The 23873-nt window shown below is 37.9% G+C and overlaps 1 protein-coding gene and 1 long non-coding RNA gene across 7 annotated transcripts in view; one reads left to right on the top strand and one right to left on the bottom strand.

Moving 5' to 3' along the window:
- BRDT (bromodomain testis associated) overlaps window positions 1-17054 on the bottom strand; it is a 79182-nt gene extending 62128 nt beyond the window's left edge. Inside the window, exons 1-5 of one of the 6 annotated variants that reach the window (XM_027058614.2) lie at window positions 16757-17054; window positions 15128-15231; window positions 5550-5690; window positions 5148-5387; window positions 4221-4358 (exon numbers count right to left, since the gene is read on the bottom strand). In XM_027058614.2, coding sequence (XP_026914415.1) covers window positions 4221-4358; window positions 5148-5336 — 327 coding nt within the window. In that variant the 5' untranslated portion in view covers window positions 5337-5387; window positions 5550-5690; window positions 15128-15231; window positions 16757-17054. Of the gene's footprint in view, window positions 1-4220; window positions 4359-5147; window positions 5388-5549; window positions 5691-15127; window positions 15232-15325; window positions 15447-16756 lie in introns of those variants that run through there. The other 5 variants (XM_027058613.2, XM_053214423.1, XM_027058615.2 and 2 more) reach the window with 5 other exon arrangements.
- LOC113599256 (uncharacterized) overlaps window positions 16670-23873 on the top strand; it is a 35552-nt gene continuing 28348 nt past the window's right edge. Inside the window, exon 1 of the long non-coding RNA XR_003420015.2 lies at window positions 16670-17234. This is a non-coding gene — a long non-coding RNA (uncharacterized LOC113599256). The remainder of the gene's footprint in view (window positions 17235-23873) is intronic.

The following is a 23873-nucleotide window of genomic DNA, read 5'->3' as shown; positions in this document are numbered from 1 at the left end:
TCTTAGTATTTACTAAACAGTATTTATTGCTTCTAAATTAAGTTTACAAAATAGTGCAGCGGCTCATATTTTAAATTCTAACAAGTCACGTTAGAATGTAACATGTAACTTCTAAAAATAACCCAGGTAGCCTTTATGAGTAATAGAGGATTACAATCCAACCAATCCTACTAATACAGAAAGGTTTTAGAAATTAAAATTTCTACCTCACAAATAAGTTAAAATACATTCATGGCTGTGCAAAGTACATGACTTGACTTGATGTGATTGTTTTCAATTAACTATAAGTGATAAAATGACACTGCAGAGCTAATTTAGTTTTTAAATCTTTTTTTAAAATTTATTCTGAGAGCATGTGTGCATGGGCGCAAGCTGGGAGGGACAAAGAGGCAGGGAGAGAAAGACTCCCAAACAGGCTCCACCCTCAGCAGAATCCCAGGGTGACCTGAGCCTGACCTGAGCCAAAATCAAGAGTTGGTCACTTAAATGACTGAGCCATCCAGCTGCCCCTTTTTTTTTCTTTCAGTTTTTAAATCTTAACTACCTGCTTGGAAGTCTTCCACTTGATTTACTCACTACTGATAAAAAGCCTAAAGCAGAGAACACTGACTTCGAGTTAGGTATGTCAGGAAAATTAATGAACTTCATTTTAATATGTTAAATGTAAAAATACACTTGACATTGTTAAATTAAAATGAAGTTTCCAATGGCACTTTCAGAATACCATTAGTTCTGATTTTTTAAAAAAATTCATATTGACTAAGAGTCTTAAATTTTTTATTTTATTTTTATTATTTTATTTATTTTTGATTTTATTTTTAATTTTTTAAAATTTACATCCAAATTAGTTAACATATAGTGCAACAATGATTTCAGGAGTAGATTCCTTAATGCCCCTTACCCATTTAGCCCATCCCCCCTCCCACAACCCCTCCAGTAACCCTCAGTTTATTCTCCATATTTATGAGTCTCTTATGTTTTGTCCCCCTCCCTGTTTTCATATTATTTTTATTTCCCTTCCCTTATGTTCATCTGTTTTGTCTCTTAAAGTCCTCATAGGAGTGAAATCATATGATTTTTGTCTTTCTCTGACTAATTTCACTTAGCATAATACCCTCCAGTTCCATCCACGTAGTTGCAAATGGCAAGATTTCATTCTTTTTGATTGCTGAGTAATACTCCATTGTGTATGTGTGTATGTATGTGTGTGTGTGTGTGTGTGTGTGTATATATATATATATGTGTATATATATATATACACACACACACACACACACACACACATATATATACATATGCCACATCTTCTTTATCCATTCATCCACCGATGGACATTTGGGCTCTTACCATACTTTGGCTATTGTTGATAGTACTGCTATAAACATGGGATGCATGTGTCCCTTTGAAACAGCACACCTGTATCCCATGGATAAATGCCTAGTAGTGCAATTGCTGGGTCGTAGGGTAGTTCTATTTTTAGTTTTTTGAGGAGCCTCCATACTGTTTTCCAGAGTGGCTGCACCAGCTTGCGCTGCCACCAACAATGCAAAAGAGATCCTCTTTCTCCGTGTCCTCGCCAACATCTGTTGTTGCCTCAGTTGTTAATGCTAGCCATTCTGGCAGGGGTAAGGTGGTGTCTCATTGTGGTTTTGATTTGTATTTCCCTGATGATGAGTGATGTTGAGCATTTTTTCATGTGTCGGTTGGCCATCTTGATGTCTTCCTTGGAGAAGTGTCTATTCATGTCTTTTGCCCATTTCTTCACTGCATTATTTGTTTCTTGGGTGTTGAGTTTGTTAAGTTCTTTATAGATTTTGGATACTAACCCTTTATCTGATATGTCATTTGCAAATATCTTCTCCCATTCTGTCAGTTGCCTTTTAGTTTTGCTGATTGTTTCCTTTGCTGTGCAGAAGCTTTTTATTTTGATGAGGTCCCAGTAGTTCATGTTTGCTTTTGTTTCCCTTGCCTCCAGAGATGTGTTGAGTAAGAAGTTGCTGTGCCCAAGATCAAAGAGGTTTTTGTCTGCTTTCTCCTTAAGGATTTTGATGGCTTCCTGTCTTACACTGAGGTCTTTCATCCATTTTGAGTTTATTTTTGTGAATGGTGTAAGAAAGTGGTCTAGTTTCATTCTTCTTCATGTTGCCATCTAATTATCCCAGCACCATTTGCTAAAGAGGCTGTCTTTATTCCATTGGATATTCTTTCCTGCTTTGTCAAAGATTAGTTGGCCATACATTTGTGGGTCCATTTCTGGGTTCTCTATTCTGTTCAATTGATCTGAGTGTCTGTTCTTGTGCCAGTACCATACCGTCTTGATGATTACAGCTTTGTAGTATAGCTTGAAGTCTGGAGTCTGGGATTGTGATGCCTCCTGCTTTGGTTTTCTTTTTCAAGATCGCTTTGGCTATTTGGGGTCTTTTCTGGTTCCATAAAAATTTTAGGATTATTTGTTCTAGCTCTGTGAAAAATGCTGGTTTGATAGGGATTGCACTGAATATGTAGATTGCTTTGGGTAGTATTGACATTTTAACAATATTTGTTCTTCCTATGCAGGAGCATGGAATCTTTTTCCATTTTTTTGTGAGTTCTTCAATTTCTTTCATAAGCTTTCTATAGTTTTCAGTGTATAGATTTTTCACCTCTTTGGTTGGATTTATTCCTAGTATTTTATGGGTTTTGGTGCAACTCTAAATGGGATCGATTCCTTGACTTCTCTATCGCTTCATTGTTGGTGTATACGAATGCAACTGATTTCTGTGCGTTGATTTTATATCCTGCGACTTTGCTGAATTCATGGATCAGTTCTAGCAGGTTTTTGGTGGAATCCTTTGGGTTTTCCATATAGAGTATCATGTCATCTGCGAAGAGTGAAAGTTTGACCTCCTCCTGGCTGACTTGGATGCCTTTTATTTGTGTTTTCTGATTGCAGAGACTAAGACTTCCAATACTACGTTGAATAACAGTGGTGAGAGTGGACATCCCTGTCTTGTTCCTGACCTTAGGGGAAAGATTTTAGTTTTTCCCCATTGAGGATGATATTAGCATTGGGTCATTCATATATGGCTTTTATGATCTCGAGGTATACTCCTTCTATCTCTACTTTCTCGATGGTTTTTATCAAGAAAGGATGCTGTATTTTGTCAAATATTTTCTCTGCATCTATTGAGAGGATCATATGGTTCTTGTTAAGAGTCTTAAATTTAAGGTGGCACTGATAGTTTGGGAACCAAATTTCTATTACATTTCAGCATCACTAGTGATTTTGAGTAAATGGGATGCAAGTTTTAAAATATTTAGATATGGAACAGCTTAAAAAGGATGCAGTACTCTAGGAAACAGGAATACTATATGGAGAAAAAGCTTAATACACAAATCCAGTTTTACAGGTGAAAGCAAAAGTGAAAATTAGGGTCAAAATGTCCACATACAGTATCAGACAAGTGAATGCATCAACACAAATGCAAACACTACTACTGGAATAGAACACATTATCTTTAGGTTAACTTGTCATGTCATGAAGTTTAGATGTACGTAATTTGTTTGAATCCATACCATGAACATTTAACTTAGATTGGTTTATCATTTATAACTGAAATGGCAGAAGTATGGTAAAGAACACATAAATGATACTTTATTCACAGAAACCAGCTATCATTGGCATTTTGGCTCAGGTTATGTTCTCATGGTCTGTGAGATCAAGTCCCATGTTGGGCTCTGCACTGACAAGGTGGAGTCAGCTTGGGAATTTCTCCCTCCCTCTTCAGGCAAAATTATGGCAAATAGATCATGAAAAAATATTGATACATGAAAATTATGAAATCCAGCAAAAAAAAAACCCGTATCCTTAAAAATATGTAAAATACCCCAGGGGCACCTGGGTGGTTCAGTCAGTTAAGCGTCCGACTTCGGCTCAGGTCATGATCTCGCTTTGGCTCAGGTCATGATCTCGCGGTGAGTTCGAGCCCCGCGTCGGGCTCTGTGCTGACAGCTCAGAGCCTGGAGCCTGTTTCAGACTCTGTGTCTCCCTCTCTTTGACCCTCCCCCATTCATGCTCTGTCTCTCTCTGTCTCAAAAATAAATAAACGTTAAAAAAATTAAAAAAAAAATGTCAAATACCCCAAATCAAGGTATGAAAACTGAAATCAGCACACTTTTTATGCACATCCTCTATATGTAAGACCAAAAAAATAATCAAGTATAACATAAACCTTACATACCTTGTTGTATAAATAGCAATTTGAGAACATTATGTTGAAGTCTTCTATACACTCTGAAGCCTTCATATAATATTTATGTTCTAAGCGCTTCTTAATTGTATTTAAATCCATTGGGGTTTTTATAATGGCGTAATAATCCTGTGGTTTTCATGAAAAAATTCTAAATGTTAGTAGTAAGAACAAATTCATCACAACTATTGGTACACAAAGAAATTTAAGAAGCTATATACGTGTAACTAGAAAGAGCAATTGATTACCTTTAAAAGGCTATAATCTAGAAAACAAAACCTTTGTGATGAGAAACAAAGCTGACTGCCATGGCATTTTTCTTCAGAGAAAAAAATAAACAACAAATAAGACTAACAAAGACAAGAACATAAAAGTAGAACTATACTGGAAAATAAAAAGTGAAAGGCATGAAGAAAAACCTAGAATTTAGGAAGTATGACAGACCCAGAGTATAATCCCAGTGCCATGGTTTACTACTTAACAAATTACTTAACCGTTCTGTTACCAGATGGCTAAAAATTCCTAACAAAAGACCTAAAATTGAATTCTATGTATGATGCCTCTAAGTCTTATGTATGATGCTTCTAAGACAAAAAGTGTCAAGAGCAACTTCATGGAGAAGGTGACATTCATGACAACCTTGCATCAAAAGGTCAAACGACACATTCAAAAAAAAGTGACACATTCTATAACAAGAAAGCATTAACTATAATTTACTACAAACTGTTAAAATAAGAATTAATGCTTAGAAAAATGAGCTTTGTCATTTAAAAAAAATGCTCATTGGGAAATTCTTCAGTGGTATGGAATAAATCGTCTTTATTAAAGATATTTTATAATATTAAAGACTAGTTTATTTCTTTTAGAGATCTATGGGATTTTTCTTTTATAGTTAACATAATCATAGGACACACTTACAGGCAACTTTAGTTTCACAGCATCGACAGGCTGCTGAAAAGGCCAGGAAAAATTATGCCTCCATAAAGCCTTCAGGACAACTTTTTGTAGATACTGCAGTTGATTTGTCAATCGCCCATTTTTCTTAGTATTTATATATTCTGGTGGTGGAGGGTTAACAATTGCTGTTTGTCGACTTGACAGAGACATTCTTAACTGCGTCAAACACTGATAGTACAATGTTGCCTACAAATACACGTCCTTAAAACACAAATACAAAACTAAGTTACTTTCAAAGCACATTTAATATAGTTTCTATAGGAACTAAAAAGGGTTAAAGAGTGGTATTATATTTTGCAGTACATCATGATTAAGACAGAAAAGCCAAATGATAAATGAATCCATTTTTACACAAATACAAACCTTTTTCTATGTAAGTACTAAGAGTTCTTTCATTATGTATGCCTTAGTTTTGGATGATTTAAGGTATTTAAAATTTCACAGTATTTCTTCTGCCTTTCTAAAACACAAACTGAGGTCTTAACAGAAAAAGTCTGTAAGTTCCTGGTAAAAAAGAATTAACAGGAATGTTTATAGTTACTCTACAATTATTAATTCAGTGAAAGAAAGGCAAAATAAAGGATTTTTCTGGCTAATTTAAGTGATTTATTTTTTTTAAGTAGGCTCCATGCCCAACGTGGGGCTTGAATTCATAACCCTGAGATCAAGAGTCACATGCTCCAACAGAGTGAACCAGCCAGGCACCCCTAAAGTGTGCCTTTTAAAACCTATTAGAAAGAAATATGACACATATTAAAATGCTAGTCTTTAGTGCATATTACTATATCTAAAGTAAAACTTCGTATTTCAGTAAGACAATATCTAAAATTCCTACACAGCATTATTACTTTAAGGATAAAAGAGCAAAGGTACTACGAAGTACATCAATGAAACAAAAAGCGAGTTTAAATAAATTGTCCATTTTTTTAGAACAGTGTTAGATTTAGCCAGTGTATTTGTTTGCATTAAAGCAGTGTTAGTTAGGGGCACCTGGGTGGCTCAGTCGGTTGAGCGTCCGACTTCAGCTCAGGTCATGATCTCACAGTTCATGGGTTCGAGCCCCGCATCAGGCTCTGTGCTGACTGCTCGCTCAGAACCTGGAGCCTGCTTTGGGTTCTGTGTCTCCTTCTCTCTCTGCCCCTCCCCCACTCACACTTTGTCTCACTGTTCCTCAAAAATAAATGTAAAAAAAAAAAAATTAAAGCAGTGTTAGTTCTCAACCACGTATTAATCACTTCTGGATCTTTTTAAAGAAATTATGATAAAATACATAAAATTTACCATTTTAACTATTTTTCAGTGTACAGTTCAGTGGTATTAAGTATATTCATTTTTGAGCAACTAATCTTTAGAACCTTTTCATCTTGCAAAACTGAAACTCTATACCTATTAAATAACTCCTCATTCTCTCTTCACCCCAGCCCCTGGCAACCACCATCCTGTTTCTATGAATTTAACTACTCTAGTAGGTATCTAAGTGGAATCATATAATATTTGTCTTAGTATAATGTCCTCAAGATTAATCTATATTGTAGCATGTCAGAACTTCCTTCATTTTATAAAGTTCAATATTTAATTATCTGTATGTCACATTCTGTGTATCCATTCATTTCCTCAACAGACACTTGGTTAGCTTCCACCTCTTGCTTATTATGAATACTGCTACAAACATGGGTATATAGTTATCTCTTCAAGACCCTGCCTTCATTTCTTATGGATACACCCCAGAAATGCAGAAGTGAGAACTGCTGGACCACACGGTAATTTTTTTTTTTTTTTGAGGAGTCCCATACTGTTTTCCATGGCACCAGCAATATTTTACATTCCCATCAACAGTCTACAGGGTTCCAATTTTCTCCACCTCCTCACACTTTTATTTAATTTTATTTTTTTTATTTAAAAAATATATTTTTTTTAACGTTTGTTTATTTTTGAGACAGAGACAGAGCATGAACGGGGGAGGGGCAGAGAGAGGGAGACACAGAATCGGAAGCAGGCTCCAGGCTCTGAGCCATCAGCCCAGAGCCCGACACGGGGCACGAACCCACAGACCACGAGATCGTGACCTGAACCCAAGTCGGACGCTCAACCGACTGAGCCACCCAGGCGCCCCTAATTTTATTTTTTTAATTACCAGCCATTATAATGGGTGTGAGGTGTTGTGGATCATTTTAAAAATACCAATGACAAATGCCCAGGCCCCTTGGAGACAGGGCTTGCAAATCAGTTTACTCTTTACATATCCCCGGTGCTTGTGATGTATAGCCAGGATTAAGAACCACTACACTGAAGTGAATTAACTTGAAGGCGATTAACAATCTTATAATTTATTTCACTTCATTACACTCTTCTCATGTCATACAAATGTGAACTTTTTTTTAAATTTTTTATTTTTTTTTAATGTTTTTATTTTTGAGAGAGACAGCATAAGCTGGGAGGGGCAGAGAGGGAGACACAAAATGTGAAGTAGGCTCCAGGCTCTGAGCTGTCAGCAGAGCCTGACACAGGGCTCGAATTTGTGAACCACGAGATCATACCTGAGCTGAAGTCAGAGGCTTAACTGACTTAGCCACCCAGGTGCCCATGGACTACAACCATTAATGTTATTAACAAAGGGGATGGTCTAGTGTTACAACTGAAACTGGTTCTGTTTTGCAATTATTTAAAGTTAACCTATCTTTGGAGTGTCCCAATTACTAGACCCTCTTCTTCACAAAGATAACCACTAAGATAACTTCTTTCCCATAGATTAAATTGTGACTGCTCTTGACCTTTACATAAATGTATTATTTACTATGTATTACACTGCGTATGGCCTTTCATCAATATTATGTTTGAGATTTATCTGTTATTTGTTCGTCTTCATTGCTGTATAGTATATTATGATTGAATTGGACTGTACAATCAATCCAACTCATCTTGCAACTTTTGGGTTGCTTACAGTGTCTGACATCTTTGTACATGCTATGAACATGCTTGTGGTGAATATGCACATACATTATTTTGGGTATAAACTCAGAAGTGAAAATGTTGGGTCATAAGTTTTGTATATTCAACTTTAGGAGATACCAGATTTCAAAAATGTACCAATTTATAGGAGCAGCAGTTTGAGAGTCCCACTTATTCCATATCCTTGTTAATATTTAGGGTTAGCAGGGTGCCTGTGTGTCTCAGTTGGTTGAGCCTCTTTGACTCTTGTCATGAGCTCATGGTTTGTGGGTTCCAGCCCGCATCTGGTTCTGCATAAGCAGTGAGGAGCCTGCTTGTCTCCCTCTCTCTGCCCCTCCCCTGCGTGCTCTCTTTCTCAAAAAATAAATAAAAACACAAAAAAAATTGTTTCAATTAAAAAAAAATTATCACTGCGTTCCATTTTAGCCATTCTGGTGAGCGTATGATGGGATCTCATTGTGATTTTTATATTTCACTGAGGATTCATGATATGAAAAACCTGTTTAATGTCTATTGACCACATGAATATCTTCTTTGTCAATCACCTGCTGAAGTGTCCTACCCATTTTTCTATTCGGTTGTCTGCTATTATCTTACTGATTTTTAGTTCTTCATATAGTCTGAATACAAAACCTTTGTTATGTGTGGTCCAAGTATTTCTCCATGCTTTTCCTTCACAACCTTATTTTAAATAGGCATTTTAAAAAAAATTTTTGTTTTACTTATTTTTGAGAAAAACAGAACACAAGTGGGGGAGCGGCAGAGAGAGAGAGGGAGACACAGAATCCAAAGCAGGCTCCAGGCTCCAAGGTGTCAGCACACAGCCCGATTCAGGGCTCGAACTCACATACCGTGAGATCATGACCTGAGCCGAAGTCAGACACTTACCCAACTGAGTCACCCAGGCACCCCATAAATAGGCATTCTTGTCTGCAATGTTAATCCCTCAGCTATTACTGTTTTGCCACTACCTTGTTTATCTACTGGTTTACTATCTGTCTCCCAAACCCTCTCTCCTGCTTTGTTTGTATTGCTATAGGACAGACTGAGGTCTTGTTTGACTAATGCCTAGGACAGAGCCTACAGAGGCTGAATTAAAGTGTTCAGATTCAGTTTTATGTTAGAGATAGAGAAGATGTGACTTTTTATATAGGGAGAAATAGGGGAAGAAATCAAGAATGTTTTACTTTTGGGGTACCTAGGTGGCTCAGTCTGTTAAGCATCCAACTTTACCTCAGGTCATGATCTCATGACTTGGGAATTCAGGCCCTGTGTAGGACTCTGTGGACAGCTCAGAGCCTGGAGCCTGCTTCAGACTGTGTCTCCCTGTCTCTCTGTCCCTCCCCTGCCCATGCTGTCTCTCTCTCTCTCAAAATAAACATTAAATTAAAAAAAAATTTTTTAAAGAATGTTTTAAGTCTCGTTGCTCAGGAATGTTTTAAGTCTCGTTGCTCAGGAATCTGCCTTAAAAAAAAGATGAATGAATGACTTAATGAATGCTTATCAGTTAAAAAAATGCCTTTTCCAAACCTGTTCCCCTCATCAAAACCTCAACTCCACTATACCCTTTTGCAAAGGATCTCAGTTTATAAAAGAAACCCTTTATTTAAAAAAAATTTTAACATTTATTTTTGAAAGACAAAGACAGAGCACTAGTTGGGGAGGGGCCGAGAGAGAGGGAGACAGACAGAATCAGAAGCAGGCTCCAGGCTCTGAGTTATCAGCAGAGCCCACTGTGGGGCTCGAACCCACAAACCGAACCGTTAGATCATGACCTGAGCCGAAGTTGGATGCTTAACCAACTGAACCACCCTGGTATCCCGAAGAGACACCCTTTAAAAATTACTTTCCCTTGACTTCTTTTATTTCCTGCTATTTCCTCTTACGTCATAAGTGCCTCCCCTTTTCCATGAAGATCTTTCCCCTTTTCCAGAATCCTATTATTTCATTAATAATTCCTTTATTTCTGCTATTGTAGGTTCCTTTTTTAATTAGGTTTAAGAAAGTTTTCCTCTAAAGAGTATACAATACATAATTATATTTCCTGCTTTTAAGACTATATTTTCTATAGTCTTATTTGTAATTAAGTCTTATTTGTAATTTGCCTTTACAAATTAGTTATTTATAATTAATTTCTGCTAGTATTTATGTCTGTAGGTATGCTCTAGTCAGCCTTAAATTTTTTCCTTAAAAACACCTTTCCACACAAAAACCTGCACACAGTTGTTTATAGCAGCTTTATTAAAACTTTGCCAAAACTTGGAAGCAACCAAGATGTCCTGCAGAAGGAGAATGGATAAACTGGGAAACATCCAGAAAACGGAAGGTTATTTAGCACTAAAAATAAAAGAACGATCAAGCCATGAAAAGACATGGAGGAATCTTAAATGCCTATTAAGCAAAATAAGCCAATCTGAAAAGGCTACATACATACTGTATGATTCCAACTATGAGATTCTGTAAAAGGCAAACTATGGAGACAGCAAAAAGATCAATGGTTACCAGGAGTTGGGGAGAGGGAAGGAGAAAAAGATGGAGAGCACAGAGGATTTTTAGGGCAGTGAAAAGACTTCATATTAGATCATAATGATGGAAACATGCCATTATACATTGGCCCAAACCCTCAGAATATACAACACCAAGAGTGAACTCTAAAGCAAACAAAGGACTTTGGGTGATGATGAGCTATCATTGTAGGTTCACCTACATATTTTGCGAAAAATATCTAACAATCTTTTAGATTTAATTTTCTTGTAACAAAATTAAAGGGCTAGGGCATCTGGGTAGCTTAGTGGGTTGAGCATCCGACTCTGTTTCGGCTCTGGTCAGGATCTCACGGTTTGTGATTTGGAGCCCCATGTCAGGCTCTGTGCTGAAAGTGCAGAGCCTGCTTGGGATTCTCTCTCTCCCCCTCAAAATGAAATAAATTTAAAAAAAAATTAAAGGGCTAGAGCTGCACTGTCCAATATAACAACCTTTAGCCACATGGAAGTATTTAAGTTCAAATTAACCAAAATTTCCTAAGTCAAAAACTCATCCACATTTCAAATGCTCAATAGCCATAAGTTATAAGTCTATTGGCTACTATATGGGACAATGCAGCTATAAAACATTGTTATCAGTGCAGGAAAGTTCTGTGGGACAGTGCTAGAAAAAAAATGAAACAAAACCATTAAGAAAACAGACAAATGTAGAATATATAAAATTCTATAAGACAAATGACCTAAAACAAGTAAAAAAAGACAAATGGTCTGTCTTTTATAAAAAGATTATAAAAGAAAATGTCTGAAGACATAACAGAACTCAATTTTATCATCCTAGATCAAATATTGGTTTGAGATCAACTATTAAATATATTTTGGGGACAACTAGGGAAAATTATGGAATTGTTCATTTTGACAGGTTTGAGAATACATTAGGATAGATATGAGAATAGTATAGTGATTATGTAAGAAAAGTGTTTAAATGTATGCTCAAAAAATTTGATGTGAATAACAACATTAAAATAGGTTCTAAATGATTTGGGAGAAAAACCTATATACACAAGCAAACAGGGCAAAATATTGACAATTGTTGGTAGATATACAGGTGTTCTTGGTCTATTTTTTCTATATATTGGAAATTTTAAGCAATAAACTTATGGTACACTATGGCTGAAGGCTGCAGATGGACTGATCATGAACAAGAGCTCTGATTTATCATTGGACAAAAGAATAATTATTTCCTTTATAAAATATTCTTTGTAATTACCCCAGTCTTTCTGTTAAATGTATTTTAATCTTCCATTTCTTATTAAAAAATTTTAATTTTTTAATGTTTATTTATTTTTGAAAGATAGGGAGGGAGGGAGAGAGAGGGAGAAATAGGGAGAGAGAGAGACAGAAAGGGAGACAGAACCCAAAGCAGGCTCCAGGCTCTGAGCTGTCAGCACAGAGCCTGACATGGGGCTCGAACTCACAAACTGTGAGATCATGACCTGAGCCGAAGTCAGATGCTTGACTGAGCAACCCAGGCACCCCCTTATCTAAAAAAATTTTTAAAGGAGTTGTGGTGGGGGCACCTGGGTGGCTCAGTCGGTTAAGTGTCTGACTTCAGCTCAGGTCATGATCTCACAGTTTGTGAGTTCAAGCCCCTCGTTGGGCTCTATGCTGACAGCTTAGAGCCTAGAGCCTGCTTTGGATTCTGTGTCTCCCTCTCTCTCTCTGCCCCTCCCCTGCTCATGCTGTGTGTCTGTCTCAAAAATAAATAAAACATTAAAAAAAATTTTTTTAAGGAGTTGTGGTATTTTATATTTGGCAAATTTCTGTTAGCTGACACGATTCTACTTTCTCTAAAGCCTTTCTTTTATTATTAATCCTAATAATTTTATTATTAGTTTTTATTAGAAAATGTTCTCAGTAATAGAAAACAAAATGCCAGCATAATAGTTCAGCAACACAAACCCCCAAAATATTTTCACCTTATTTGATATAATGGTAGGTTCTAATCAGCTGAAAGGTGTCACTTACTTATACTCCAACATGATTAAACTATGGAGTTACAAGTATACTGCCAAATATACATAACCTGTAGCCTCTCTTATCTCTGTGAAAGTTCACTGTTGTTTCCAATGTTCATGGTGAGTTGTCATTTTATTATTGTTTCTGCTTTCAGACACTTTTTATCCATGGAAAGACAGCAAAGGCAGATGAAATCTTACCTCATCTCTTAAGAATTCATCTCTTAAGAATGAGAATTCATCTCTTAAGAATCTCTATCTCTTAACAATTCAATGTTACATAACAACCACCACTGACAATTGCACAAAGACAATGTAACAAATTCTGAAAAGTTCTGGTTTACTTTAAGATAATCACATAATTAGTATCACCTTGTCAGATCCTTCTATGGTTCCCTGAACAAATTGGCTGAAAATCAGATGTTTATTTTATTTTATTTTCTATTTTAGAGAAAGAGCACATGCAAGCAGGGGAGAGGGACAGAGAAAGAGAATCCCAAGCAGGCCCCACACTCAGCACAGAGCCCAATGCAAGGCTTCATCCTATGATCCTGGGACTGTGACCTGAGCTGAAATCAAGAGACACTCAATTGAGCCACCCAGCTGCCCTGAAAATCAGACCTGTTTTGTTCACTTAATAGCTCATTATAAAATAATCTTTTGAGTTTTGGAAAAATTCTTAAGAATGATATACTATTTATAGACTTCATTAAAAAATGAGTTTATTTGAATTTTAACATCCACGTGGCATACAAAGTTTCCTTTCCCATTCTTGTTCCTTAGCCAACTAGGACTCCTCCTTACTGTTAGCAGTTTCTTGTGCATCCTTTTAGAAACTTTTTCACACTTAATTCATATTAGAAATGGTCCCAGGGCAGCTCCATTTTTAAGTTTATTTATTTTGAGAAAGAGAGAGAGGAAGAGGCAGAAAGAGAGGGAGAGAGAGAATTCCAAGCAGGTTCCTCACAATCAGTGCAGAGCTTGATGTAGGGCTTCACTTCACAAACCATGAGATCATGACCTGAACAGAGATCGAGTCACTTGCTTAACCAAATGAGCCTCCAAATACCCCCAGCCCCTCTATTTTTAATGGCTTCCCATTAAATATATATAATGTTGCAATCAATATCCTCATAAATACATCATTGCTTACATCTGCCAATACCTATTAGAGATATATATATAAATTTTGGCCTGGCCTTTGGATATATTTCTATTAATGATTTTTAGGACAACACTTTTACATATTGCTATATGTTTAATTGCCATTGAGAGATTCTAATTTATATCTCTACCAACAACATACAAGAATAAAAATTTAAACTTCTAAGGAACAAAAGTCTTTGAAGTGGTTGTGAATATTCCAGTCATTCCTGACAAAAGTTATAAACGAAGCCAAAGGTTTCCTGAAATGCACACATAAGCTAAAACATGTTTCCAAAATGTTACAAGAAACATACAAGTTCACCTCAAATTCAATGTAGGCACAGACATATCAGGAAGAGTCTGATGTCTTTGGCAAAAACCAACTTCTTGAGTTTGCCAAGAAAAAAATGTTTACAAAATTCTTCAATTATTACCACCTCAATGGTGCAAGTATTAAATTGTATTGCGCTATATGCTTACTGAAGTCTCAAGGAATTGAGCTGATTGAAAAACAAAATAATTGGGCACCTGGGTGGCTCAGTTGGTTAAGCATCCGACTTCGGCTCAGGTCATGATCTCACGGTCTGTGAGCCCCGCGTCGGGCTCTGTGCTGACCGCTCAGAGCCTGGAGCCTGTTTCAGATTTTGTGTCTCCCTCTCTCTCTCTGCCCCCCCCCCCCCCCCCCGTTCATGCTCTGTCTCTCTCTGTCTCAAAAATAAATAAACGTTAAAAAAAAATTTTTTTTTTAAAAGCAGCCAAACTGTTAAAAAAAAAAAAAAGAAAAACAAAATAATGTAAATTAATATATTTTGAGCCTAACACTCAATTTTGGATGGAACTGAACTTTGAGGTTTTGAATAAAGGTTGTTCAAAACCATCTTCCATCATTTCAATAAATAGCACAGAATAAGTTATTCTGCTGTGTGGTGGTACTTCTGGTTGAACTTCATGGTAGATTTTACACATGCAGGGAAGCAGTACAGCAAGGAACTCAAGAGTTTGATTCTGAATACCACATGGTTCCAGGGCTCAGAAAGGTCAAAGACAATCCACCCAGTGTGAGCTCAAATAGGGACTCCAAATCCTGCCTCATCAAATGAGCAGTCTCCAATTCAAGGGAGAAAATGGTTTCTTCAAATTAAAATCAGGCTTCACTTAAAGTCAAACAGATAATTTCTAGAAAATGTATACTCTTCACAATGATTCAATCTTGTCGTCTACTCCTTTCATTCTAGAAATGGGACACCTTCCCTGTCTAGAACTTGGTTTCCAGGTACTCTACATAATGAGATAACAATGGTCCTTGATCTCTCTTGCTTGTATCATCAACATTTCTATACTAGCTTACCCTCCATATACACTTTCTCAAGTCTCCTTAAAAATTCTTCTCTTGATCTTATTGTCTCCTTGAAGCCTCAGTCTTCTCTCTTCTATACCTCACACCGGAGCATCCTAAAAAATGACATTGTTTTTACTCCCCACCTCACACTCAATTCTGTCCCAGCCATGCCTCTAAAATTCCCCCTACACTAAGGCTAATACTTACCATACTTAGTTGTTAAATGGATTCTTTTTGAGTTACATCTTACTTGACCTCAGCAATATCTGTCACTAGACTATCTTGACTCTCTTGAAATTCTTATCTGGTTTCCAGGATACCACTATTTTTTTCCCCCAGATTCTATTTGTTCTTTTATTACATACTTATAAAGCACCTACAATGGTGCCAAGCACTGAACTAGGAATTGAGGATACAGTCTCTTTATAGAGACTTACAAATAGGTAATTACAACAGGATACCGATAATTACTGCTTTGACAGAGATAGGAACTGGGTGATATGGGAACAAATGAAGTCAGGCTGGAAATCCAGAGGATGTTATCTCCTTCATCATCTCATTTTCTGCTAACCTATTAATATCCTCCAGGGTTCTTCCCTTGCTCTTTGGGTTTTTTTGTTTGTTTGTTTTGTTTTTTTTAAACTCCATCTACACACTCCCTGACTCTGGGATATAAATTTACATATTCTGAGTACATAGGGTATTTCTATTTTCGATCCCCCAAACCACTTTTTTTGTTCAATCACTTGTTACTCCCACCTGAATTGATACAAAAGTGAGGTTTTGATTTTTGTTCAGTAATTTACAACCACACTGTTCAACCCACTGCTGTTCGTGATATACACATATATAAACCCCCTTGCCTATCTCCTTAGACTCATATTGCTACTATCCTAATCCCCAACCTGCATAAGCCACACCGAAAAATTTACACTTCTTCACTGACCCCCCCCCCCCGCCCCCACTTTGTGCTCACACCTGTCCATGGTTTTGAAATTTTTCTTCTGCTTACCAGAGCTCCTCCCATCACTCTTTAGGCTAATTTCTATCTGTCTTTCAAAACCCAGCTCATTTATCACTTCTACCCAGATACCTCCCCCATCCCCTTCTACCCACTCGGGTCCTTCCCAAGGGTCCCAAAGCACCACGTAGATACTTGTAGATACTTCATCTGAATTCTTAACGTAAGCCAGTGCCTTGAGGTTAGGTGAGCCTGACCTGCCGCACTCAACAGAGGATTAATTAGGCATGTTAAGAGCTTAATAATGTTAAACGAATAAATAAAGGAATAAATCAAGGCTAGGGATCTTCCTGTCCCAAACGATGATACCCAGGATGAACAATAAAATGCCAGCAACAGCTAAAGCTGTTATTCTGCACACCCAAAACTACAGTACATCTAGAGACCCACCAATCCTAGGCCTAAGAGCTGCACAAAGACCAGGAATGTTTTTCAAGAGTTGGGAGTAGGCGGTTGCGTAACCGGAACGTCACCCCCTCGCCCTAACCTCCTTCTTCCCACCCCTTCCTTGCAAAAAATGCCAAAGCGTTTAAGAGGAAGGTCCCAGTTTTTAAAAGGGTCCACTGGGGCAACAAGCTTGCAGTTGGTAAGCCAAAGAAAAGCAACTGGCAGCTCACCTGGGCAGCAACGCACGCACCGGTATGGCCTCCCCAACTGCCTCGCCAGTCGCAGTGTTGATGGGGGAGGGGAGAAGAGAAAAAAACGGTTGTTTCCTACTCAGGGTCCCGCCGAGGGCCCGGATCCCAAAGCAATGCTCCAGGTAGAGGCTCTGTTACCTTTGGTGAAAAAAACCTTATCTGATCGTCCCCTCCAGCTTGCACAAGATGAAGCGGTGCGAGGTAGCAGTCCTTCACCGACCGTCGCCGCCAGCTCTCGCCCTAATGGCGGCGGCCACTAGCCGGCAGCGACAGGCGCCTTTATGGGGGACCTGGGGCAGGCGGCCCGCCCATTGGCCTGAGCGTGTCACGTGGCCACGCCTGGAGCCTGGCGGCGGGTAAAGTGCGCGAGGTATCAGCTCCGCAGTCCGGCTTTTGCCGAGGTTCAAGGTCTTTCACCCTGGGAGTGCACGTTTGTTGAGCCTTTACTGAATGCCAGGTATGGTGCAAAGAGCTGGGGGTTTAGGAGAAGGAGTGCCACCCAAGAGTTTATCGTTAAAACAATTCAATGCATTAGACCTGTGTTGTTTTGGGGGGGAGGGTGTCCTGAGTTTTGGCTTGCATTGTTTTCGTCGTTTTCGTACTTTTCTCCAGTTCCCCCCAAAGTTAAAGACAGCTGCGTGAAGAGAGTGATTTAAGATTTTGAGAGTCTTGGCGACTACCTCCTTTTTATTTGTGGACGTGTATTAGAAGAGTGTATTTAACACCGAAGAGTCAATACCGTAGCGTATACTTGGTTTAGATTTCATGTTTGTGTTCTTGTTTTTGTTGTTTAAACCCTTATTAGGTAGGAAAAAGATTGGAACTAGGGTGTGATCTAGGTATAGACCTAGGGTGTGACCTTTACGCTGGGAAAGGCCTAAGGGAAGTCAAAGGAAGTAAAAGCCAGGAATGACTCTGTGCAAATCTTGTTCAGCTGTCAACTTTTTGGCTCTCCTCCTGAGAACCAATATAAGAGAGAAGCGCATAGTCCACACTCCAGTGATCTTTTAAAAAGCTAAATCTCATCTTGTTAACACCCTTAAAACCTTTCAATTACTGTCCATTACTTTTAAGATAAATATCAAAACCTTTTAGATGAACTACAAGAGGGGGCACCTGGGTGGCTCAGTGGGTTAAGCATGCGACTCTTGATTTTGCTGCAGGTCATGATCTCACAGGCTCAGGTCCTAGATCTCACATCAGAGCCCAGGCATTGGGCTGTGTGCTGATGGCCTCAGGGCCTGCTTGGGATTCTGTCTTTCCTTCTTTCTCTGTCCCCCTCCCCCACCCCATGCACACACGGGCTCTCTTTCAAAATAAATAAACTTAAAAAAAAAAAATGCTACAAGGCCTACCTGAATTCTCTATCTCCAGCTCCAACCATCCCACCAACAGTTCCCGTATTTCCAGCCACACTGACCTTTTAGTTCTTTCCAGTACCCTATTACTCTCTCCTCCCTTCCTTCCCCCTCTCCCCCCAGGGCTTCTACGATGGTTTCTTCTCTCTACTCCCATCCTACCCTCAGGTCTCAGCTCAGTCATTTCCTCAAGGAGGCCTCCACTAGATTGGTCTTCCTATTATACACTCTCATTACAACCATATTACATAGCACCCATTACAATTGTAATTTTACAGCCAGGCAAATAGTTAATGTCTATTTTCCCCACTACACAGTAAGCACCATGAATGCAAAGTATCAAAAGTCAGAGTGTATTATCATTAAGTACATTATCCTTTGATCCTGCCAAGTTTTAAGGACTGTGACAAATCAGATTTGAATTAAAGGTGGGGGAGGTAGTGAGGGGGAGAGTGACAAAAACAGATTTGAGTTTTTTAAAGAAACTTAAAATGTTTGTAAAATGGAGAATCTGGAGAATGGGTTTATTTGGGAGGTAGACTCCCAAAGATTTGCTGTTAGAGTGGATGTAAAGATGATATGGTGTTTCTGGCTTGAGCATTTGGAGGAAGGCACCATTTACTGGAAAGGGAATTGTAGGAGGGGAGCAAGTTTGGGGGAGGAGGAAGATAATGAGTGCAGTTTTGAACATGAATTTAGGGTGCCCATAAAATATCTGGATAGAGGTTTTGAATGGTGTGTTTATTATACAGCTCAAAATTCAGTCTAAGTTAAAGATGGGAGAGGAAGGCAGGAAAGAAGTTACAAGAGTAAAATAGTTTTGAATATTTTTGAATAGTTTTGAAATAATGTTTATGGAGAACAGGAGAAAAAATTGACTGGGAAAATGTCTTAGTAAGACATATCTGAGACAGTTAAGATGGAGAAATTTGTAATTGTTCATGGAGAAGATAATTGCTTTTCCCCAGTATTGAGATTTTCCAGGGAATGTGTGACAGATAATACAGAAAAGTTGCTTCTAAATTATTGGTAAAAAAGTGGCTGAAGACCAGTAACAGCATAATACAGTAAGACTAAGATATCACAAGACTATTCTGTGACATAAAATAGTTGTAATTATGGGTTTTTTTTAGAAAAACATAAATTTCCATTTTAGTTTAAATCAATATATCACATGAATATAGATGAAAGACATTTTCAACTTTCCATCTTACATTCTAGCATCACATTCAACAAGAGGAAGCCCATCTTTCTGGTCTCCTATGGATTTACAAGGATCCCCAGATAACTGAGAGAATTTAAATTTACAGGGTGTCTAGGTGGCTCAATTGGTTAAGTGTCTGACTCTTGATTATCTGGCTCCGGTCTGAAGTGGGTTGTGTGCTGGGTGTGGAGCCTTGTTGGGATTCTTTCTCCCTCTCTCTCTAGCCCTCCCCCACTCTGTCTCTTTCTCTCAAAATAAATAAACATAAAAAAAGAATTTAAATTTATAAATGGTTTTGTATAGAAATTTGGAAGCAATTTAATACATACAGCTATAGAGGATAATTTGTTACTAAAAATAAAAATACGTTAACTCTGTGTTGCTAAATCTGAAAGTCAGCTCTTGCTAGTTCTTTCTTCTCAATGTTGGAATTTCCAATGCTCAGTCCTTGGACCTTCTCCCTACTGAAACACCCTTAGGAACAGCACATCCAGTCTCAAGGCTTATCTGTCCTTGGCTCCCAAATTTACATGTCTATCTTGAACCCTTTTCCTGAACTCCAGACTCATACTTCCAACTGCCTACTGCATATCTCCATGTGGAAAGTCTAATGAGCATCTTAAACTTGGTATTTATGTCCAGACCTGAGTTCCTGATAATCCCCCTTCAAACTGCTCTGCCCACAGTCTTCCACATCTCAGTGTATGGCAGCTCCAATCTTATAATAGTTACTTAGGCTAAACATTTCAGGACTCCTGGGTGGCTCAGTTGGTTGAGCGTACCACTTCAGCTCAGGTCATGATCTCGCGGTTTGTGAGTTCGAGCCCTGCATTGGGCTTTGTGCTGACAGCTCAGAGCCTGGAGCCTGCTTTGGATGCTTTGGATTCTATGTCTCCTTCTCTCTGTGCCCCTCCCCCACTTGTGCTCTGTCTCTCTCTGTCTATCAACAATAAATAAACATAATAAAAATTAAAAATTAAAAAAATTCAGTCATCCCCTGTCTCACATCTTACAGCCAATCAAGTTTAAAAGGATTTGATTCATCAGCAAATCTTTGTGGCTACATTTTCACAACCTATCCAGAATCCAAACTAGTCCAAGTCCATATAATGTTTCATCTAGTTTATTGCAGCAGACAGATCGCCAATGCTTCTGCTTCTCCCTTTGGTCTTCTTCAGTCTAGCCTCAATACAGCAATAGAATGATCTTGGTAATTATCTCACGTCACTCCACTCCTCAGAACTTTTCAATGGCTACCCATGTCCCTCATAGTGAAAAAGTCTTGCAGTGATCTCCAAGGCTCTACACCATCTGCCTATTAGTTGACAAAGCATGAGAAAATGTTTTGAGTCAAATAACCTACACTTAACTCAAGGGGAGGTATGGCTTGTAGTCCCAGTCTTACTTCCTCCCTATTCAATTTCATAGTTGAAAACTTTGACCTTTTACTTACTTGCCTTAGATATCAATATTTTTACCAGCAGACTTTCCATTCTATTTTAAAAGTAAAATAGCACCTGAGTGGCTCAGTCAGTTAAGCGGCCGACTTCGGGTCAGGTCATGATCTCAAGTTCAGGCCCCTCATCGGGTTGTGTGCTGACAGCTGGGATCCTAGAGCCTACTTCAGATTCTGTGTCTCCCTCTCTCTCCGCCCCTCCCCTACTTGTACTCTGTCTCTCAAAAATGAATAAACGTTAAAAAAATTTTTTAAAAAGCAAAATTAAACGAGTTTTTAAATGTTAAACATTTTAACAAAATGTGTAATGTTTTTCCATAGGTATAAAGCTTGTAATTTCCTTTATCAAATTTATTTTGGAAATAGTATTAAATATAATTGAATATATATTTCTCAAATGTAACTTAAATGTGTAGAAGATTCAAATTTGGATGTGAATGTACATGTGTAACAAACAATGAGTTATCTTAATATAATCATTTCAAATAAAGATTACAAATAATTTTGGGGAGGTGGGCAGTAATCATGAGCCCCATCTGTGAGAAAAGAGCCACAAATTTTATATAGTAGTACCACAAAGCTTGAGTTTAGTTAATCAGCTTAAGAAGATTTATTTGTAAGATTTGGTCCCATTAACCCTGTCAATCAAGATTTTGTAAATAATAAAATCACAATGGAAAATACTAAAAGTTAATTTTGCATCTACAATGCTGAAACTATATGATATAAAGAATTTCTATCAGCATAAAAAATATAAATCAGGTCCAGTAGGAAGTTACAGAGAATCTGTGAAAAGGCTATAACCTAATCTGGAAGTCCTCAGAAATTCCCAGCCCTCTAGAGTAACAAGGATGCTTCTCTGTTTGGCTTTGATTGCACTTTCAGGCTCTTTATGAGAAGACCCATTATGAAGTGTCCATTTGTCCAAGTCTAGATTCCTAAAGGGCTGAAGAGGGGTGTTGATGAGCCACATACTCCAAAATAAAAATGGAGGATCAAATTTCACTGGGGCTTCTGATTTCTGTCCCAGGACAGTATTAGGAACTTAAGGACTCTGACAATCCTGCACCTCCTCACTTACACAGGAATCAGTCAGTAACCCATTAATCCTATCACCTTTTTTGCTATCCTTCCACCTACTGTCCCCTATTCCCTTCTTATCCAGCTTTCATATTACAGCCAATCATGATAATCCCTTCTTGAAATCACTCCTAACTCCTCTACCTCCTCTTCCTTATTTCATGCTTGGGAAGATTACAACGTTCATTAAACCCTTATTAAACCTAAAATTTAATCCTTTTTAGGTCTACATCTACTCTTTGCCTTACAGTTTAGTGTGACTGAAGGAAAGGTCACAACAATGCTTGTCAAGCTGCCTTTTAAAGAAAAGAACAGCTACCACTGCCATCCCCGCACTCCCGAATCATTTTGTGTGCTATAGTTTTCTCCATAGCACATATAACCATCTGATACATTATAGAATCGTTTACTTAATATATCTCTCTCTCCATAGAATGGAAGCTCGGAAAAGAAATTTTTGTCTTTTGGGGTGCCTGGGTAGCTCAGTTGATTAAGTGTCCCTTCGGCTCAGGTCATGATCTCATGGTTGCTGAGTTAGAGCCCCGCATCCAACTCTCTGCTGTCAGCACAGAGCCAGCTTCAGATCCTCTGTCCTTGTCTCTCTCTGCCCCACCCCCGCTCCTGCTCGTATGTTTTTTTCTCTTTCAAAAGTAGGTGATGGGCACTGGATGTTGTATGGAAACCAATTTGACAATAAATTTCATATTAAAATAAATAAATAAAATAAAAAAATAAACATTAGAAGAAATTTTTGTCTGTTTTGTTCACTGCCTTATCCTCAGTACCTATTAGAGTATCTGGCACATAGCAGGTATTCAATTAATAGTGGTCTAATAATGAATAAATGATTTATGCCTAAAGACCTACTCTTCACCAAAAGGGACAAATGTGTAAAGTGATATATATTTCTCAGTTGAGAAATCCACTGTCCAAAGTGAAAAGTAAGAGATGGTGCCCTGACTTATGCTTGAGAAGAGGCCTGAAGTTCCCTGACATGGCCTGTATTAAGTACAGGAGACTATCTTGTATTGGAGTGGATTAGGGAGTTCCTAAATATTTGCTGGTGTTGCCCAGCAATTTAAACAGGCTACCAGCTTTCAAATGTCATTGAAATTATGAAAACTCTATGGATCTAAACCCCTACCAATTGGCTGGAAATTGGCACATATATTTTCTATTGTACTGAGAAAGCAAAGAGACCACAGGAAAAATTTACGTGTGTAATAATGGCCGGTCTTTTGGCTGCTTTCAACAATTATAATCCATATTAGGAGACTGAAGAAGATCCCTTCAGTGATCCAGTGGGTCTTTCCCATATCTGAATTCTTTTACCAAAACTAAAATAAGTTATTCAAAAGGGCGAAATTCCCCTCTGACAGAATCAGAGAAAGAGCCATTAGTAAAATGAGAGCACTTAAATTCAAAGGAAACCAGACCTTTTTGTCAAGATTCTTTTGTTGTCTGCTCATTGCTTATTCTTTGTTTCTTAGGAGCCTTTTATGTTAACTTTAGTGAATTCTGACCCCTTGTCCTGACCTAATACATTCTAGGGATTCGTTTCTATTGGAGACTCGCACATTGTTACTCAGCCACTTCCTAAATTGTTATTGGCACATAGGTAATTTTTACAGTGTACACAAAGGCTCCTCAGAGAAAAATAAGCAACAGAAGGATTTTATTTTGACAAAGTGGAGTACAGATCATGAAAGGGGAGGAAATTCTTATATACTCATTTTGGTTAGTTTTCCTTTGAATTTGTTTTACTTTACTTTGAGAGCTAATTATTGACATGTAGATAAATTTTACATGTTATTAGTGGTTAAAAAAAGGATTTTTGACTATGTTTAAAATGGTAAAATTTTTTATTTAAAAATTTTTTATATAGCTGAATCTATAACTTCTATGTATTCACCTAGAAATGCTGAGGTTTGAAGTCAGAATTAATTATGCCTATATTTCTTTCTTTTTTTTTTTTTTAAGATTTTTGTTTGTAAGTAA

Source organism: Acinonyx jubatus, chromosome C1 (assembly GCF_027475565.1).
Source record: "Acinonyx jubatus isolate Ajub_Pintada_27869175 chromosome C1, VMU_Ajub_asm_v1.0, whole genome shotgun sequence".
NCBI lineage: Eukaryota > Metazoa > Chordata > Mammalia > Carnivora > Felidae > Acinonyx > Acinonyx jubatus.
The sequence above is the reverse complement of the archived record's forward strand: the minus strand, read 5'-3'. Positions and strand labels throughout refer to the sequence as shown.